Below are 14,085 nucleotides of genomic sequence, written 5' to 3' on the forward strand. Positions count from 1 at the left end.
CAGTCTTAAGAAAAGTACCATGATCTGTACTACATCTGATCTGACAATGACTGCTCAGATATTCGGATGTCCGCGCCGAATAATTCAAAGGGATTTTGTTAATAATAGGAAATTTTAGTGCTGACGGTCCTCTAGATATACATATTAAGCAGCCTGATCTTAACCTTAATCCCTGGGGATGTTCCACGAAAATCGCAGGTCGACGGAAAGGAGAGAGGTGGATTGTATGATTATTAGGCCTACAAGAACATGTTATGGATGCAGCATCAGCATAAACAAGCAGGACCGTCGCAAACAGAGCATCTCTACCGTACAGCAAGGCTTTGCTAAAGCATGTGCAATTATGCATGCATCAGTGAATAGTACGATGATTGCACTATACGTCAACACCAATGGGAATGTCACCCTTGCAATATGATTACCACCTAGGTCAACCAGTAGATAAATGGATGACAATTCAAGTTAACAGCAGTAACGAACAAATGTTCGACGAGCATTGTCTGCATGTGCTCGAAACCGCAATTGTTATCTATCTTGATTTTAAATACAATAGATATCATCAGATGAATAGAAAACAAACAAATATCAAGCATGCAGGTAAATGTGGAAGTTCAATGCATAGGTGCCCATGGGTGCCCACAACCAACAAGATCCAGTGGTAAGATACCTATGGGTGCCCGCAACCAACAAGATCCAACAGAAAGCACACGAATAACATGTTCAAGGCTTGGAGCTTAATAAGTTTTAAACTGGATAATGCATAGACTTGTTGGTTAATATAGCCCTGAAGATTACATACTAGAAACGGATGGTCACACTAACAGTCCTTGGAGATTCATGAACAAACCAACTTCATTTCAGGACCTCACACTTTGCACCTCCTAAGCACTGACATAAGAAACAGCATATCATCCATCTTGAAAAGACAAAGGAACAAGGGTTTCAAGGCAGAATGGGTTCAATTTGTCTCCGTCTTCTCCAGGGCTGAAAATGAACTACTGTCAGTTCCAAAAGAAATAACAAAGGAAGCAGCAGAATATAGCTTACGAAGTTACATAACAGCATCAACTTACTGTTGTAGTTGAGCAACTTCTCGATGAGATCAACATGGGTCATGAGCATACGGCGGCAGCAGTAGCGAACCAAGCCCAAGGCATCCAGAGCATCCCTAAAAACATACAACAGCAGAAAGATGGATAAAATCAGATTTCAATATAATAGTTGTAAGCATTATATACAATATTAACAATAAAATTATCTAATAAACCATAACCGATGTCTCCCTTCTAATAATTCTAATCTCTAGAAAAGTAAAAAATAGGTAGGGTAAAGATGCTCTTCTAGTTTTCAGGAACTGTATTGATAAATAAGTAGTGATTTTCTAGTCTTGAGCATGGGGAACAAAAACATGGACACAAATGTCGAGGTGGAACACCATTGAGCAAAGATTCCAACATTTCAGAAACCAAGCACCTCAGCCACACTCAACGGTAGGCTCCAATATGTTGGTAATTCCAATATGTATGTAAAATAATTACAATTTTACACCATGAACATTTGTCTTGTCATTATAGTGTTCATTAACAAGAAACACCATGCAAGTGTGTGAAGGCGGTTTGGCGAGAGCAGAATCTGGAAGAGACCCACCTATTGTTGTGCGACTGTAAGGACTCTTTCCAAGTCATAAATGCTGTTTGTGCACTGCCAGAAGAGAAGAAGCACCGGGTGGCTGTACTCCTATGGGACTGGTGGACTACGAGAAACAAAACGAATACGGGTGACAAACAGAAAACAGCTCAGGAAGTGAGTGGGGTCATTAGCAGACACGTTCAAGACTTTGAGAACTTGCAGGCTAGGGGCAACACACAAGGCATGCAAAAACAGTCCTGGACTGCCCCTGAGTCAGGTCGGGTAAAGATAAACATGGATGCGGCCTTCCTTGCGGAGTCAGAGGTGGGTGCTTGGGGTTTTGTAATTCGGGATGAGATGGGAAATTTCCTAGCAGCGGCGGCTGGGAAGATGCAGTATGTCCGGAGCCCTCTGCAAGCGGAGATCAGTGCATGCATGAAAGCTATTGAGGGCGTGGCAGATCTGGGTGCTCAGCGTATCATCCTTGAATCAGATTGTCTAATGATGATCAATGCGCTCAAGGGCCGGGACTACGACACAGCAGAGTTGGGTGTTCTCTTCAGGGAAGCTAGGAGTGTATGCCATGTTTCTTTTGGTTCCTATGAGTTCATGTTCTGTCGTAGGGAATGTAATAGGGTTGCGCACTCTCTGGCGCAATTTGGTTTGAGGGCTGCTGTCCCTTTTTCTGTTTGGGCTGTGGAGGCCCCAGACTTTGTTTCGATTCTGGTTGACACAGATGGTGCGCCAGCTCTAAGTGGAATGAATTTTATTCCTGCTCAAAAAAAAAACCATGCAAAGCAGGGGTGGGGAGTACATATGGCTAATCTGATGACATTTTTTACTATATTATATGTACCTCGCTGCGTCCGATAATAAGAAAATATAATACAATCGCATGCAATAAAAATTACAGTTCATCCCGAGCTTCTGTTTTTTTGTCTTTCTAGTGTCCATTTATGATACACAATATTATTCCAACATAACATTACGACACAGCATGCAGAGTATGGAGAGTACACATGGCTAAAAAGGTGAAATATTGTTTTACAAAGACTACAAAGATTAGTATACTACCATACTCTTAAGTACCTAGTTACGTTCGACACTAAGAAAATATGATAAAACTTTAACAAAGGGAAAAACATGTAATAGGATGCAAACATATCAACTATCATCCATTCTTAGCCATTTGGTTTAACACTGGAATAATTCTAATTGCTCCATACATCCCAGTCAAAGTGACAGTTCAGTGAAAGGGCAAGTAGAAGGCTTATGAAATATCTAAAACAGGGAAGCACCACACTAGTAAGGGCCCCCAAATGCATCAAAAGATGCATGACACAGCCACTAGTTTTCAGTGTTCATGCATTATGGATCAGGTACGCTATGGTGTTCAGTGGTGCACCATGTACGTCACAAGATATACAGCATACTAGTCTTCTAGCTAAAAATGAAAAGAAGCCGACATTGCAAATGCAGGCTCCCTCAAGGCCATCATCCACCAAATCAGGATCAAAGGCAGAGCCAGTAGAATATGCATAATCAAACCAAAGCCCAGGAACCAGGATGCATAAATGTTTACCCCTCAGTGTAATCGGCCTGGAGAAGATCGAGGTAGTGGTCCCACTTGTTCCCGATCACCTGTCCAAGCATAAAAACTGATCTTGTGAGTTGATCTCTTTCTTCAGGCAAAGGCCACGAGTTCTCCCGATTCATTATACGAATATGTAGATAAGAAAAAACATGCAGAGCTATTCACAGAAGTTTAAAATGGAATACTTTTCAGTAAGCTTAACCCTAGAAAAATTGATGTGAACTACACCCTGAGAGGGCCATATACGATAAAACATCACTTGGTTATTTGAGAGGATCAATGAGAAAAATCTTAGTGTACCACCACATAAACCTAGAAGAAGAGTGTGGATACCCCCTAAGCCGCAGCATGGGGGTGATGGGGTTTACCTTGCCGCAGGTGAAGCAGCGGACCGGGATGATCATCTTGGATCCTCCGCCTCCGCGTTTGCCGCCGCCGCTGGAGAAGAAGGAAAGGGGAACAAGGGTTTTCGGGACGAAGGCGAGAGTCAGTGAGAGGATTAATCTACAAACGGTGTGATAGAAGACATGGAAAATGAATGGAGAGGGATGGGATTGCACATCTGGACGAGCTCACCTTGACCTTCTGGAGTGGCGACGGCGGGGGAGAATAGCAGCGTCGCCGGCGGCAGGGGTCGGCTGCTGGCAGGTTGGGGCGGCGGGGGAGAAGGACGGACTCGCGGTGCCGGGGAAGGGCGGCTCGAGAACCAGACGGTAGTCGGGGTCGCCGGACGAAGCTCACCGGCGACGAGAGATGGCGGCGTCGGGACGGCCTCGTCGCTGGCGGCTAGGGTTGACGAACGACGAGTGGCCGAGGACAGAGGATAATGGGGATCGGGATTATTTCGTGCTTGTCCATCGAACAGGTAAAGGCCACTTCGCGGTGGCATCTGATCGTAAATAAGCTTAACTCCAGGGATCCCGATGGGAAATGATTAGATTCAACCTCCTCTCCCGCTTCACCATCGGCGTCGAGTACAAGATGGAGCTCAGGCTCTGCACTAGTACAAGATGGAGTAGCAGTAGCAAGTTCCTTTCCTAGTCGTTCAAGCACTCGTCTGGAGGTACCGCAATTGTTCATCTAATTGGACGCAACTGTTCATCTAATTGGATGCTGCTAATCAAGGTCATTGCACTGATTAGATGCTCATGTGTGTACTCCAGAATTTTGTGTGTATAATGTAGTAAGATTTGTTGTGTGTATAATCACTAGTAAAAAACAGGGCTTTCGTTCGGCCAGAAAAAAACATTAATCCCGGTTGCGTTACGAACCGGGACTAATGTGAGCATTAGTCCCGATTCAAGCGGCGAGGGCACCGTACAGGCATTACTCCCGGTTTAAATGGGACCTTCAGTCCCGGTTGGTGCCACGAACCGGTACTAAAGGGTGCGAATGGGGTTGAGACCTTTAGTATCGGTTCGTGCCACGAACCGGTACTAATGGTGCAATTTTCAAATCCTACCCCCTCCCCCATGTATCGCCTTTTCAGTTTTGTAAAAAGCAAAAGAAAATGATAAAAACTTCAAAAGTTAAAATCCTTCGAGATGTAATTATGTTACCACATCTACTAGTTAGGAAAATTTTAAAACTTAAATTTGGACATGTTTTGTAATAAGTGCAGGGAAAATGTAAAACGGCTATAACTTTTGCATACGATGTCAGAAAAAAACGTATAATATATCAAAATGTTCAGCACGAAAATCCGCATCCGATTTTGACAGCCTATGGCATGTTTGCAAATTTTTAGAATCCTCAAATTCTAAAAGGAAAAAAAGTTATGCTCAAATTTCAGTTTTTTTGATTTTTTGTTAAATCTGGTCAAACTATGGTCAAACTACTTATTCAAGAAGTATTAGTGTTACTAAATAATTATTCAAGAATATTAGTGCTACTAAATAGTTATTTCAGTTTTTTTTGATTTTTGGTCAAATCTGGTCAAACTGTGGTCAAACAATGGTCAAACTACTTATTCAAGAAATATTAGTGTTACTAAATAATTATTTCAGTTTTTTTGAATTTTGGTCAAATCTGGTCAAACTGTGGTCAAACTACTTATTCAAGAAATATTAGTGTTACTAAATAATTATTGTTCTTTAGAACAATAGTTTCAAACTCAAACAGTGAAATGTGTGACTTCATGCTTAAGCTAAATTCCTGAGGGTTAATAGGATTGACATCTTACTATTGTCAGGAAAACAACAAGTGCAGACTTAGAAAGAAGGGAGAATAGAACCCAAAAGTTAAGCGTGCTCAGGCTGGAGTAGTGAGAGGATGGGTGACCGTTCGGCAAGTTAGATGATTTGGAATGATGAGGGGTGATTAAAGATTAGAGGTTAAATTGAGCAGTGATGAGGGGTGATTAGAGATTAGATGTTAAAATAATTCAGAAATTTGAAAATCAAAAAAATTTAAAAAAATCATAAAATTTTTCTTTAGTACCGGTTGGTGTTACCAACCGGGACTAAAGGTGGACCTCCAGGCAGTGGCCACGTGGAGGGCCTTTAGTCCCGGTGCGTATAAGAACCGGGACTAAAGGGGGAGGCTTTAGTAACGACCCTTTAGTCTCGGTTTCAGAACCGGAACTAAAGGCCATTTTTCTACTGGTGAATGTAAGATTGCTCTTTGACTGTCTATAGGAATGCTGTTGCTGCTATTGTGTTGACTGTCTAAATTTATAAGTTTGCTGGTTGGCAATCACCCGTCTACTTTCTGTGAAGTGCTCAATACTTGTCAAGCATGTTATTTTTTTTAGTGAGAAGTAACTGACATGCCTCGATATCTTTAGACTGCATGTATGTCCCGTTTACGACACAGATAGTTCCTGTGTGGGATGAATTGGTCCTTAAGGTTCTAAAATGTTTATGTGAACATAGTGTTAGTGTTGTACGCACAGTGAATCGTTCATGTATGTGAAGAGAGTGTTATTCAAGTTTCCTTCTTTTCTAGTATGTTCCATTGGTAGTGATGCTTAATTGGCAGCATGTAGTTTAGCTGACTGACACACTTGTTGGCCATATTTCTTCAGACGGTTTGCTGTTTTGAATGATTCCTTCCTGTGTTCGTTATAGTATTAAGTTGTATCTTCCTTTCAAACATCCCCATGGATATGCTTACCGTCCGACTTTTTGGCAATCACCCATCTGCCTTCTACCTTCTGATGCACTGTGAAGTGCCTTGATATATTTAGACTGCACTTATGTCCCATCTGCAGTACATATTTCTTGTGGGATGAATTGATCCTTAAGGATGTGAAATGCTCATGACAGATAGTAGTGTCTGGCGTCGTGGTGACGTTGACGGCAGATGAGACTGGCAAGATATACACAATGATCCCTCCTCAAGATGGAACGAAGGAAAATGGCAGCAGCGGATTCTAGAGTGTGCGCCTGTGATGCGCGTTGTGGGCCGCTTAGACCGGTTGATACTCTCAGATTGCCAGCCGGATGTCTTCTCGAGGCAACTGGATTAGATGGTGTTTGTTGATGCGGTCAGGGTACATATTTATTCGCCTCAAAGCTGGCTTTGGTTGATCTTTGTATTCATTTTATCATACTTTGATTTTTTTTTTTAATAAAGATAGTTGTATGCATCATTTTAATGAAGAGGACGGGGTAATCCTTCTTAAAAAAACCATATAAGATAAACTAGCGCAAAGTGTAAAAGCGAAACTAAAAGAGAGTAACTCTTTGCGAGAAATGAAGAAGAAAGCTGGAAGGTAAAATTACAAACAAAGTGCTCCCGCGAACAAACTTCACGGGAGGCTGCTGATCCCAGTAAATGGAAGCTTCTCCCGTTCATTAACTGACGTCGACGCTGCATAAATTACTCCACTTGGCACGTCCAGCTTCGGGCTGATACACACGGGTCGTTCATGAAGTACTACTAGGACTCTAGGAGTCATGTTCTGCGCTCGCAGGTGCGCAGTGCGGTAAACAGGAGTACTTCACATCGAGCCACTAGGAATGTTAGTATTGCAATGTACTGTCATAGCAGATTGTATCTAATGTCAATTTAAAAAAAAGATTGTATCTAATGTACCCAAGCAGCGAGCAGCTCCTCCTAATCATGTTGCACGTACTCATCTGCCATGCTTTTTTATTTTTACTTTTTTTCGTGTGGCTCATCTGCTACGCTACCCTTGCATTGACCTCGACCCCTCAAGGCATGAAAGCTTCTTGTTAGTTTGACAGTTCATCATTCGATTTAACTAAGCCACACTGTGCTGTCGTTGACCAAAGGAGAGGCATGACCTGGATAATCAGTTAGCACACCATGTGGAACTGAGGCTCATATTTGACTTTCATTATTGCCAAACACTAAACATACTAGTTATTCACAAAAAAAACATACTAGTCAATTTTGCTGGCTAAGAATTTAAATACCGGCGCGCACTTTTTTTTTTGACAGTTTAGGAATAGTACATATTTTGACCACATAGTAAATGTGTAAGTATTCAAAATTTAGGAAACACCTAGTACACCCAATAAAAGAAAAGGTCATGGAACCGGACGAGACTTGCCTGCTCCTTTTTCATGCTCCCATTCGTGCTCCCGCATACATGGCTTGATTTGATTGGAAGAAAATAAGGCCCGGCATCACCCCTGAAAATCAGGGGGGAGATAATTAGATTAGAAAAGAAAAAGGGAAAAAAACAGCCGTAGGATGAAGTGGGAGCACGAATGAAAGCATGGAGAGGAAGCAGACAAGCCGGATCCCATGGAACCACCCTCCCCACTATGACCTGCGATCCACCTCAACAATCAACGCTCCAATTTTGACCAGACCCCCACCATCCCACGACACGATCGAGGACCCCCTTTAGCCATCGTGAACCGACTGACAGCTGGGCCCGGCGACAAGGAGATCTCGACGTGCGACCCCATAACCCCGACACGTCGCCTCTATCCCAGCAAACCCGCCGCCGACTTTCCCAGACTTTACCGCCCGCCTTTCACCCTCTCCATCCCGCCCCCGCCCACCCGCACCCAGCCACCCACTGGCAACTGGGCCCGCACGCCCGCTGGTCCCACGAGGGATATATCTCGTGACGGCCATTTACCCGCCCAGCGATTCGAAAAACGGGAAGGGAAATCAAAACAGCACAGCCGACGAGGGGGGAGGAGAAAAAAAATACTAACCGCGACGAGCACAGCACACGCACCCGTCTCTCTCGCTTCTTCCTCCTCCCGTCCCGGTCGCCGTCTCGCACGCCACATCGCCGCAAGCAAAGGCCAATCCAGGAGGACACGGTGGCAGGAGCTCCTCGCGGCTCTCTCGGAGCGTCGCCGTCGGCGTGAGTGGAGCGGGATCCGGATCCCGTGCGGCGGAGCGATCCCCGGCCGCCTCGCCGGATCGCCGGAGACAGTGTAAGTGACCGCGGCTGTCGAGCTCGGTCTTCGGCGGGATGCGTTTGAGTTTAGGAGTGATTTTTTTTTTGCCACCCTCTCTGTTTGCAGGTACTGGTGTCGATCCGGTTGGGGATTTTCGGAGCTTGAGGCGGGATTCAGAGATGGAGGAGCTGCTGGGCACGGAGACCGGGAAGCACGACTACGACTGGTGATGCGCTAAACCAATCATTGCTCCCGTTTGGCGGTGATCTGATTCGCTAAGTCTTTTTTTTTTCATGTTTTCCCCCTTTGCCATCGAACGGCGAACCTGGGTCCAAGCTTAGTGTAATGGCTGCGATGCTGTGTTGGTTTTCAGACGTTTTTGAATCTGTGGTACTGCCCCAATCATATGGCGGGGTATTGTCGGTCGTGTCAGGTGTGATTGTTTTTGGTTAACTGAAGCTGTTTGGCTTAGTTAGGATTAGCTGCAACCAGATAGTTGGTCGGTGGGCTCCTTCTTAGCAGAGCAAAGCATGGGACATAACACGTACTGTATATCACTTTTATTATCTTGAAAAGGCAAAATAGGTAAATGCCACAGCAATTAGGCAGGCCGATAGCATTGCCAACTTTAGGATATCCTAAATTGGATACTGCAATGATACTCCAATTGCACTGCCACATAGTTATTGCACTGTCAAAGCCATGTAGGATTAACTGAAGGTTGGCCCGGCAGCAACTGGCGATCCATAAATATAGCTGATTAATTTCCAATCTTAGTCTGGTTGAGTTGCCATTTTGTGTATAATTACTGCAGTGTTTCAGTTGCAATTATTAGTGACCTATAAAACCCGGTACCGTGGCGCCAGGGGATGCAAGACAAGGATGATTCAGACGTGGGGGAAGCAGAGAGACAGGGTTATTTTGGTCGTTCCGTGTGCATCGCTAGTGTTATCTTTGTGTCTTTGTGTCTTTTTGCTAAACTTCAGTGTCCATTGTAGCTCCTGCGCGAGCTTGTGTCTGAGCCTCCTGTGGCTGGTGTGATCCTAGACTGCGGTTGCTTTTGGGTTGGTGATGTTGGTTCTGACGGTGTCACTGGGTTTTCGCCCCATGATAGGCTGCTCGATGACGAGTGTCTATTGTGGGTTTCCCAGTGATGCGCTGAGCTCGCATTTCCCCTTTCGGTTTCCTTATAGTTCAACAAACTTTGTATTTCCGTTATGAAAGTAATGGAAAGGGGTTATGCCCGGCTCAAAAAAAAAACCCGGTACCACATCTTATACTGGGGTGAGATGATTAAATGACCATCAAGATGTAGGCTAAAGTTTATTTGGATGTCATTCGCATGAGCAGTGCTTGCCAAAATATGTGGTGTTGGATGAGATATATGCAGTGCTGTTGGATGAGATATATGCTTCTCATGCTCGAGTGTTTTGTGCTTTGGCTTAACTTTTATGATTTACATAACATGTGAATGCATTCCTCAGGCTTCTTACTCCCCCGGGAACACCCCGTGCTCCTGCATTGGAGGTTGCTGAGAAAGCCCCACCATCAAATGTGCCTAAACGGACCGTCACTAGATCTTCCTCAACCACCAGAGCATCAAGGGTTGGTACTATTTGCTTCAGATATCTTTGCATTCTGGTGGTTCAGCTTTCATTATTAACTTGTAGTTTAAAGGAAGTATATCTTGCTTTATTGGCCTGTTACATGCCTGCCAATGCCCTCTATGCACATGTTACGGGTTGTGCAGATAGAACTAGGAGCGCACCGGGTCCAGAGTTCAAACCTCAATAGGTTCAAGACTCACGACTAGTTTGTACAAAACTACAGTCACACAAGCACGCAGGCGGCATTGGTGTCCGTTTTGATACTGCATGCCTGAATTGAAGATGTTGTTTTATGAACAACGTACCGTACTTATAACTAACCTATAGTAGTTAATAGTCGAAGTAAATCAGTAGAGTCATTCAAACCCTGCCTACTGAATGCACCATATCATCTGTGGCTATTCACTGCTGCGTATTGTTGCTAAGGTGTTAGTTTTCCTCTCTAGTTTTTCTTCACTGGGCATAGTTCAAGAGGGGTTTGTGTGAGGCTACAAGCCCAAGGGTTTCGCTAAGTTCTTTTATTTAGTATGATACCGTGGACAACAATGTAAAATCATGTTTTGAAGGATTCTATGTAACTTGAATAGTTGCTCAGGCCTGTTACTTCTGACCTGCAACTGCAATCTTTTTTTTTTGACAGTGCTGCGACTGCAATCTCACTGTAGTAAAAATGCACGGTCTCTCTATGGCCTTTTGGCTGACAACTCTCGTGTGGATTTGATCTCCCGCCCAGCCTGCACAGTCTCCACTTTTTTTTTTTCTCGAAAAAGCCTCCACAGTCATCGGCTAGCTTCACTGACTGATGGTGTTCACAAGCTACTGCATGGGCAGTAGCAGAAGCCGGGGTGTCAGGCCTCAGGGAGGTTATTCTGGCTGCCCATGCCGTGTTCTAGTCTTTTTTGGTGTTCTATTGGCTGTAACAAGTGCCAGCCTAAGCCTCAGGCTTGCAACACACACTCCTTTCTAATTCATGCATCGGCACGCAAAGCTTTTGTGTTTTCTCACAAAAAAAACTGATTGCTGATCCTACAAAGGCAGATAAAGGTGAAAGAGAAGTTTTATACATCCTGGGAAATTCATAGGATATTGTAACACACCTTAATTTCAGGCTTTGCAGGTATAAATTTCAATTTTATGGACCATAATATCTTTGTAAAGTTGCAACGAACTCTATGGAAGTGAAAAGGAATAATGTTAATTTAGGCAAACCTCTTGTTCTTTTATTTAGGCTATGCTATGAAGATCAACAGAATACATAGCATTCAGGTGTTTGGTCGATTGTCTGTACCATTGGACTTCTGTTAAGTAATTTTGGAATGTTTTGCAATGTTGTACATGTGCTCTCATGTTCATATGCTAAACCTTTCTTTTTTGTACGATCTACGGCAACTATTGTCCAGTGAAAGCAACTGAGTCCAATGTAGTTTGGAATGGGGCAATTCACATACTTGGTATAATTGTATTGCACTATTTCTCATCTAACCAACCATGGGAACATACTTATCTGTACAACTTTTCCTTGATACCTATTATTTCTTAGTTGGCTATATGGTGCTGATCAAAACTAACATAAATGCATCACGTTTTTATTTCAGCTTTCTGTTCATGAAACAGAGAATGGACATTCAGCAGCTCCCAATAGACCAGTGCGAAGCATGTCCCGACCTTCAAACAGGTCATCAGTGCTCACTCCAAGCATTTCTTCTGTCAGTTCGAGACCTACTACCCCGACCAAGAGGACTAGCACTCTTCCCTCTTCAAAGCCATCAGCTCCAGCTTCACGTCCAGTGGCAGCACGATCATCTACTCCAGTCAAAACCCGTCCACCTACCCCGGTCAAAACTCGTCCATCTACTCCAGTCAAAAACTGTCCTTATGGTTCCGGCTCCATGGCCAACTCAACCTCTGTGAAGGCAACATCTGCGCAGAACTCAAGGTCATCAACTCCAACCTCTCGGCCCCGAAGCGTTTCCAGCTCATCATCAAGCACAGCTCCTTCAGTGAGTCGTCCCAGCTCATCCTCTGGTAGAATTCCTGCAATTGTTCGTACCAGCTCTTCCTCAAGTACAGCTTCAGTGACCCGTTCTAGCTCTCGGTCGTCTACACCTACACGTCAGCCTGTCATGCGTCCATCAGCTCCATCCATAGCTCGCTCACCTTCAGTTGGGAGGATTTCTGGTAGCAATAACTTAACATCTAGTGGACGATCGGCAGCCAGCCGTGGTCGAACGTCAGCACCTTCCTCAGCACCATCATCCCGTCCAAGTTCCCCAAATACACGTCCGCGAGCTCCAGTTAGGCCACTAGATATTCCAGATTTTCCAAGTGATACTCCTCCTAACCTAAGGACAAAGCTACCAGAAAGGCCACTCTCTGCTGGTAGAGCACGGCCAGGAATTGGTTTGGGAGCCAGGTCAACCCCGAATGCTGAACCAGTTACCTCTGCTCCTGTGAAAAAGATATCTGTGCCTGCTATTACTCGAAATAAGTTTTCTGATGCACCATCCAAGACACCTTCTCTTACCAATGGACACCAGAATCGACAAACTGAGAGATCTGTTATGGACAGTCAGCCTGCTAGACCCTCTCGGTCTGCCACAAGTGAAGAAAATGGATTTGGCAGGACAATATCAAGGAAGTCACTTGACATGGCAATCAGGCACATGGTATGTTCAGCCCTCATACATACATTATCTGCGGCAATGACATTAGAAGTTGACAACCTTTCTTTTCGCTTATGTGATGCTTTCAACAAATTATTGTGTTCACTGCATGGAGTCATCTCTAGACTAATGATTGGGATGCTCTAGAAGAAATTTAGGATGGTTTGTGAGCTGTAATATAAGCCTAGAACCTAGTGCACTATTAATTTGATGCAGTTTACTAGCAATTATAATAATACTTGGGGGTATTATTTAGAAGAAACTGAATTGCCCTTATTTATGACAGGACATTCGACATAACCTGGGTGGCATCCGAGGTGCATCTCTATTTCCTCATAGCATCCGGTCTTCTGCTCCCAAGGGCCGTTCAGCTCGAATGTCCGATCCCGGCCATCACACCTCAAATGGCGAGCACGACGCATACACCGACAGTGGCAGCATCAATGGGCACTTCTCCGGTGATTCCATTGGAGCTCTTTCACACTATGGTGGGAGCTCAACTGACTCCCCAGACAGAGAAAGCATGGGAACTAAAGAGACGCTGAGCGAACTGGATATGTACGGCAGCTCAAGGTACGAGGAGATGCTACTAAGGGAGGACACGAAGAACACGGACTGGTTGCACAGCGTCGACGACAAGTCGGACCAGAGCCCCGTGTTCGATCACCGGTTCGAGCCGCTTCCAGAGCCGTTTGGTCCGCTGTGATGGTTACCGTCTGTAAAGGTTTCGTCCGCCCGGTGGTTCGTTTTGTTCTTTGCAGTTGCGAGGCTGTATTATGCTCTTTTTAGATGAAGGAAGATCTTTATTGCTCGACGGCCTTTTTATTGATAGATGCATGCACAGACACACCCACGCAGAGTTCTACGTATGTTGTTATCTCATTCGGTCTGGTCTTCCCTTTCCCCCATCTTTTCATGTATCTGCTGAAAGATGGCAAGATTGCGGGGTTTTCACAATGTACCACTAGTATCTGGAGATTGGAGGCTCCAAGTGCGGGAACACTACTAGTTTATGTTTATAAACTTTTTCTTACGAAAACACCGTCACCTTGTTCCTGGTCTGCCAGTGGTTTGCAAGTTGAAAGGAAGAGTATCCAGTGGTGTTGCACGCACATGTTTGAGCTTCAGAGTCAACCATGATGGCCACGTCGACGTCCAGTCGCTGTGATGTGGAGTACGTCGTGATAACTGTTGATGAGTTGTACAAAAGTTTCCTAAATTTACTCCTCATTTGTCTGCCCAAGGAGTTCCATTTGCAAGGA

At 44.5% G+C, this 14,085-nt stretch overlaps 2 protein-coding genes across 2 annotated transcripts; one reads left to right on the forward strand and one right to left on the reverse strand.

Annotated features, from left to right (window-relative positions):
* Positions 1 to 598: 598 nt before the first annotated feature.
* LOC119269402 (DNA-directed RNA polymerase subunit 10-like protein) lies at positions 599 to 4,072 on the reverse strand. Its single transcript, XM_037551230.1, has 5 exons — positions 3,800 to 4,072; positions 3,592 to 3,661; positions 3,212 to 3,270; positions 1,074 to 1,168; positions 599 to 984 (listed from the first exon to the last, which is right to left on the reverse strand). Exons 2-5 carry the CDS (start codon positions 3,625 to 3,627, stop codon positions 959 to 961), a joined length of 216 nt encoding a protein of 71 aa, XP_037407127.1. The 5' UTR covers positions 3,628 to 3,661; positions 3,800 to 4,072; the 3' UTR covers positions 599 to 958.
* Positions 4,073 to 8,321: 4,249 nt separating this feature from the next.
* Positions 8,322 to 13,634, forward strand: LOC119269403 (uncharacterized protein DDB_G0271670-like). Its single transcript, XM_037551231.1, has 5 exons — positions 8,322 to 8,589; positions 8,680 to 8,779; positions 10,038 to 10,158; positions 11,756 to 12,826; positions 13,110 to 13,634. Exons 2-5 carry the CDS (start codon positions 8,733 to 8,735, stop codon positions 13,527 to 13,529), a joined length of 1,659 nt encoding a protein of 552 aa, XP_037407128.1. The 5' UTR covers positions 8,322 to 8,589; positions 8,680 to 8,732; the 3' UTR covers positions 13,530 to 13,634.
* Positions 13,635 to 14,085: the final 451 nt, after the last annotated feature.

The sequence above is a fragment of the Triticum dicoccoides genome, chromosome 3A (assembly GCF_002162155.2).
Source record: "Triticum dicoccoides isolate Atlit2015 ecotype Zavitan chromosome 3A, WEW_v2.0, whole genome shotgun sequence".
Classification (NCBI taxonomy): Eukaryota; Viridiplantae; Streptophyta; class Magnoliopsida; order Poales; family Poaceae; genus Triticum; species Triticum dicoccoides.

Excerpts from the sequence above, each read along its gene's own strand:
- LOC119269403 (XM_037551231.1), top strand. The coding sequence starts at position 8,733 with ATGGAGGAGCTGCTGGGCACGGAGACCGGGAAGCACGACTACGACTG. Across the intron at positions 8,780-10,037 it reads GGGAAGCACGACTACGACTG|GCTTCTTACTCCCCCGGGAA; the intron begins GTGATGCGCTAA and ends TGCATTCCTCAG. Across the intron at positions 10,159-11,755 it reads CAACCACCAGAGCATCAAGG|CTTTCTGTTCATGAAACAGA; the intron begins GTTGGTACTATT and ends TTTTTATTTCAG.
- LOC119269402 (XM_037551230.1), bottom strand. The coding sequence starts at position 3,627 with ATGATCATCCCGGTCCGCTGCTTCACCTGCGGCAAG. Across the intron at positions 3,271-3,591 it reads GCTGCTTCACCTGCGGCAAG|GTGATCGGGAACAAGTGGGA; the intron begins GTAAACCCCATC and ends ATGCTTGGACAG. Across the intron at positions 985-1,073 it reads GAAGTTGCTCAACTACAACA|CCCTGGAGAAGACGGAGACA; the intron begins GTAAGTTGATGC and ends GTTCATTTTCAG.